At 52.0% G+C, this 6,000-nt stretch overlaps 1 protein-coding gene across 2 annotated transcripts in view; it reads left to right on the top strand.

Annotated features, from left to right (window-relative positions):
- The first annotated feature begins 401 nt into the window (after positions 1-401).
- The window catches only part of LOC117883366 (glycine receptor subunit alpha-4), a 38,965-nt gene continuing 33,366 nt past the window's right edge, over positions 402-6,000 (top strand). The window contains exon 1 of one of the 2 annotated variants that reach the window (XM_034782625.1): positions 402-534. In XM_034782625.1, the coding sequence (XP_034638516.1) occupies positions 464-534 (71 nt within the window). In that variant the 5' untranslated portion in view covers positions 402-463. Of the gene's footprint in view, positions 535-1,662; positions 2,295-6,000 lie in introns of those variants that run through there. The other variant, XM_034782624.1, reaches the window with a different exon arrangement.

Below are 6,000 nucleotides of genomic sequence, written 5' to 3'. Positions count from 1 at the left end.
AGGTGGGAGTCCCCCGGATCAAACAGCTGCAGGCTGGATCGGACCCCTCTGCTCCCCCCAGAGCTCCTCCCCAGCACAGCTGAGCTGCTCTGCACCCAGCTCCCAGCTGCTGAGGGCTGCGCCTTTATAGCTCTATTTCTACAATACGGGCAGGGGGGGTCTCCTCACCGCCTGCCCACCGAGAGTCGCCAGGCTCCGGAGAGCGACCGCTGGCCACAGCCCCCCCCCCCCCCAGCGCAGCCCGCTAGGAGCCCTGGGCTGGCAGCTTTGGGTTGAGGAGAAGACTTCCAGGCGCTCGCAGCGAGGCAGGGGGTGGGGGAAGCAGGAGAGGAGAGTCCAGCGGAGGAGGGGGAGGACATGTCTGTGATGAGGCAGGGGGGGTGCGCTTTCCTGCTCGGGCTCCCTGCGTCCCCTAGCAGCTCCTCTTCGCACCCAGAGAAGGGGGGTTCAGCTTGGCCGAGGAATGAAAACTCTCGCCCTAGGCACCGTCTTCTTCTTCGTCTTCTGCCTTTTGCAAGAGCACATCCCGCTCAGGTGAGGAGCAGGGTCGGGGGCAGCGCAGGGGAACATGCACGAGCAGGTTTGGTGGTTTAACTTTGGGAGGGGGATCCTTACCTGCAAATCCCACCAAGGATAAGAATTGCCCATTATGGCCCAGGGGAAGGAGAAGAGGGTGGGAATGTAGTTGTCTGTGAAACTTAGCCCCCTCCAGCGTGCTGGGATCTGAGGTCTCCCCCGGGGCTCCTAACGGTACCGACCCACTAGCCTTTGGCGAGCGGGGACAAGGGGCGCATGGCGCTGCACAGTGGAGATGGAAGCGGTGCCTGGCCCCAGCCCGCTCGCAGACAAGGAATAAAGGAGGTTCCGTAGGCGGGCGGGGGGGGGGGGGGGAAACCTGCTTTTTAAAGAACCCCGCTAGGTGCAAGGAAGGGTGAGCTCGGGCGGCGAGGCGGGGGCTGGGCACTGCCGGGGAGACGCAGGGCGAGTCTCCAGCGCAGCACCGAGAAGCTCTGTCCACAGGCTGCAGAGCAGGAGGCGGAGCGGGACTCTCAGGTTCGGAGTCTCTCGGCTGCCCGCGGGCTGAGGGACAGACACCAGGCACCGCCTAAAAGCCTGGGGAGGGCTGGGCGAGGCTGCCTGGGGACCACACGGGGGCTGGAGAGACTCATAACTGAGCATCCCCCTAAGGTTCGCCCTGCTCCGGGCTTTGACTGCCCGGTGTTAGCGGGCAGCGCCGGGGGCCGGAACCGGGCGTCGGACAGGGGCGTGCCCGCAAGGTGGTGGTTTCTCTGTCCTCTGAGTCTTCACTGAAACAGAGAGACCTGCCGGCCTCGGGGACAGGGAGTCTGAGCCCAGCCTGCCTTCCAGCCCTGGCCTCGCTATTCGCCCCCAAGTGCCATTAGCCGGAGACACAGAGGGGAACTGGGGCTGCAGCCAACAATTCCAGACCCCACCAGCCTCCTGCTGACTCTCCAGTGCCCTATGCCCCCAACCCGGGTTGCGCACTCCACCAAACCCTCTGGCACTGACCCACGAGAGGGGAAGAATCAGAGGTGATACTGAGAGGCTGGAGAAACCCTCCCAGGCATAGGTGCTGGAACTAGAGGTGCGGGGGGGTGCTGCCACACCCCCTGGCTTGAAGTGGTTTCCATCATATACAGGGTTTACAGTTTGGTTCCATGGCTGTCAGCACCCCCACTATACAAATTGTTCCAACACCCCTGCTCCCGGGCCACAGGTAGGGCTCTAAAGAGAACAGGACACACTGTGGAGCAGGGATGGAGCAATTCATAGCTCTGAGTGCACAGGGAGAGACAGGAGAAGTAGGACCAGGTGGGGTGGGAAGCGACTACCAAACGGGGGTTGTAGCCAAAGGCCACCCTCCCCCCATGGCAGATCTGTTTGCACAAGGTAGCTGCAAAAACAACACAGGGGCCTACCCTGGAATTCCTCTTTCATAAGGGAAACTCATCTACAGTGCCTGGGGTAAATGTTCACCCCTGTGCTGTTTCATAAGGGACGCTCACAGGTAACTGAGACACCCCACCCCATCTACACCCCACCCCAGTCCATGCTGTGGGGGGAGTAGCAAGGAAAGGGAGAGTGGCTAAGTTGCCTATATGCTTCAGATGTTATAGATGGGGGGAGGTGGGAGATGGACAGGACACAGCCTCTTGGGTCACGGACAGTTCGGTACAAGTTGCAGCAAATTTTGTGTCACCTTTTTCCTCTTCTCTCAACTGATGCACTGAGAGAAACTTGGAGACAGCTGGGAACCTGGGCCTGAGGATCTGGTAAGCACAAAGCCAGTGCCAGGGTTTATAACTGAGCATCAGGGGTGTGTAATGTGCTGGGCATTCACCTCCCAGACCAAGGGTTTATAACTGAGTGGCAGGGAGGCGCTGCTCATTGACTGCAAACTGGACGTTTGTCTCCAGGACAGTAAATGGTGCTAAGCAGTGTTTGCTGAATGGGCATGTAGCTGGCTCCAGAGGCAATGGCCTGTTCCCTGCAGCTCCCTAATGCACATGCAACAGCACTAATGGATTGATCCTTCCACTTGCACTGTGGAGGGGGGGAGAATCTTTCATCTTCCTCTAAAGTGAGGGCTCAGGTCACTGGTCTGTCCGGCAAAGGCCTGACTTAACTCTTTGCTGACCTGGTTTCTGGAACACTATGGGTTTCCTATCAGTGGGCTGTCCCACTCCCCACAGATTCTCTTCCAGCCTTTTGGTCTCACCCAAGCTGCTCATGCAACAGCAAGCTAATATGAAAAGAGATGTTGTCAGGTGCACATAGGAATTAAGCAATATAACTTGATAGGCAGGGTTTTCCCTGGGTGACTCTAGCCCAGGCTGTGTCTTTTTGGGTGACTATAGCACAGGCAGGGATCAACACTTGCCTTGGGTGGTGCTATGAGGTAACTGATTGACTTTTATTTTCCCAGAGACCCAACATGCAGCGTTTTACTGCTCTAAGGAAATGGAATGTGCAGCTGCAAGTAAGGGCAGCGGTATCACATGTGCCTAGATCTGGCGTGATAGCAAGCAAGGATGTAGCATCGCTAAGAGCTAGTGCCAGAGCTCCCTTGGGCCCAGAGTTTTAAAGCCATTTCTTGTGTGTTACAGCACGTCCTGCAATGTGTTTAGTCAATGTCTTTTATTGTGTTCCTTCAAATGATCATTACAGATTGACGGAGGGAGAGAAACTGACAAGCAAATGTAGATTCATCAAAATATACCGTTTGAGATAATTTTGAATAAGTCTCCATCATCCACAGAAACAGTTCAGAAAATAATTCATGTCAGATTCTCCTATGATTTCAGTGCCTGGGGTAAATGTTCACCCCTGTGCTGTTTCACTCCTGCAGTCCCATGAAACTAGGATGACCAGACAGCAAATGGGAAAAATTGGGACAGGGGGAGGGGGTAATAGGAGCCTATATAAGAAAAAGACCCCCAAATCGGGACTGTCCCTATAAAATCGGGACATCTGGTCACCCTACATGAAACCCTACCAATATTTTTCACTTCTGGTGTAGAATATCTAAGGAAGTTATACCCAGAAGTCCCTACACTGCTCTGCAAATGCACCTCACTCTTGTCCCACAGCATTCTGGGTATTACAGTCCTCCAACCACACAGACACACCACCCAGTGCAGCCCGTTTCTGCCCTTCAGCAAAGCACCACACTCCAGACCCATAGCATCCCAGATACTCCAGGCCTAGACCACCCCAGAGCTAGGCCAGTGCATCTGATTCCCAACCTGCAGCTTAACTAACATTCCAGTACTGAGCCACTAAACTCTACGGGTGATCCTACAGCCATGTACACTATGTGCAGTAAACAGCTAATCTTATGCACACATACAAAGACAAAGTGTTTACATAGCTGATATGAATTCTTACAAAATAGTATGAAGTTTGGAATAGTAATCCCATCAGGCCCATTTAATCAGTGAGCATCATTTAATCAGGCAGGAAACTATCGTACAACACTGAAGGGGAAATATCATTGAAGATACTATGCATTGACAGGGATCAATCACCAGTACTGGGTTTAGAACAGAGTGTAAGGGAGCTGAGTGCCCAGCACTGGCACTAACTCTTCTATAATGAATGCAAAGAAGCGTTTTCTGTTTAAAGGAGAGCTCTCCTCCATGTGCTATAGAATCCCCATACTTACTCGGTTTGCTTTGACATTTGCCATGCCTCATGGGGGCAGATGGTAGGTTCGTGATCCAAATTTGGCATCATTTGAGCAAGAGGTTCCTGAGATACAGCCTCCCCCCAAAAAGACAGGCATACCTCATGTTGGCTGATTCTACCAACATTTTTTTTGCACAGTGTGTGTGTGTGTGTGTGTGTGTGTGTGTGTGTGTGTGTGTGTGTGTGTGTGTTTCAAGCCCTGTCTCTGATCATGCCCTCAGTGGTCTCAGTTGATGAATATTTACCCCAGCTAGTGCATGGCACCCACTGCCCCTTCAGGGAAGCAGTACTGAAAACATCATTCAGCAGAGTTACTCTCTAGAGAGGATCAAGCCTAACACTCAAAAGCCAAGTGGATACACAGCACATGTGCAGACAGACGAGCCCACAGGCTTGCTAGACGGCCAGTTTTCACACTGTGGCCACTGAACCTGCACTACCCCAGAGGACTATAAGTCTGAGTACACCCTGGGCAGAAATCTGAAGGTGAAACGTGACAGGTCACTACAATCTGCTTCTGAGCCATCATCTCAGGCAGCCTTTGTCTCCCTGCAGTGTTCTCATTCAGCTGAGCACAACTTATTGAGCTGATGGGACCACTTCGCACCTCTCTGAACCTCCAGTGCTGCAGCTGGATGTGCAGAGCCACTTCCTTCCAACCGCCCTGTGTCCTTGCTAAGAAGGTCCCCTTTCAGGATTCCCCGGTGCTGGTGATCTGCATTAGCAAAGCAGTTGCTGATGATTAATTTCATGTAACATTATAGCAGAGCAGCTGCTCTACTACAATTACAGCTGAAAAGACTTTTCTGTTTAAAGGAGATTCTTCTAAATGCTCTAAAATCGCATGTATAGCTGGATTGGATTGACATTTAATGTGCCTCCTGGGGGTGTACAGCCAGGGTGAGGTTAATGTTCCAAATTTGGGGTCATTTCCCAAGATACAGGGGGGGAAACAAAACAACCCCCCGCCCGAAAAAGCCTCTCAAGGTTCACAGATTCTACCAATATTTTTTGCACATATCTGAGGCTCAAACCATGACTTATATTACCCTCCTACCTCCAAAACTCAGTTATAAACCCTGAAGCAGACCATAATCCCCATTCCACTATAACAAAATGTACAGGAGTGGGGAGAAGCATTCAGAAATCATGTAGCATCCTTTACCTAGCCACAGTAACATCTCAACTGCAAACCTATACGCTCACTACAGCTGCATACACGATCACTAACTCTTACAAACAAAAATTCTCTTTCATTAAAACAAAAATCAAACCTAGGAAATTCAGTGATGTCAAACTTCATAAGTACAGAATTCAGGTTGCCCAGTGGTATCTGCTGCCCTTCCCAAATGTCGAGTTCAGCAAAACTCAAACAGCTAATAGCTATGAAATGCAGAGTTAAGGTACACACCTACTCAACCTTTACTCAGCCCTCATTGTCTCAATTCGCTAACTCATTCGCATTCTGCCTTCACACTGTAGCAAACAAGCTACCTACAGTGGATCTCCACTCAGACACTTCCCCTACTCCACAGAAAGAACCCCACATCTACTAACTTTTACAGCCCTCCGCCATCAGGCACACAATGCCATCTAACACTGCACTTTAATTTACCCTTCATTACACCTACAGACCACCCTCATCTCCCACCTAACTCCTTGCCATGGGGATTGTTACTGACACAGCCTATGCAACACAGTGCTGAAGTTAGCCATACTGGCTTTCTCAAGGTACACATGAGCCTCTGCCCTATGATCACACACCCAGGGGTCAGGGAGACAGGTCACACC

Source organism: Trachemys scripta, chromosome 9, assembly GCF_013100865.1.
Source record: "Trachemys scripta elegans isolate TJP31775 chromosome 9, CAS_Tse_1.0, whole genome shotgun sequence".
Lineage (NCBI taxonomy): Eukaryota > Metazoa > Chordata > Testudines > Emydidae > Trachemys > Trachemys scripta.
The sequence above is the reverse complement of the archived record's forward strand: the minus strand, read 5'-3'. Positions and strand labels throughout refer to the sequence as shown.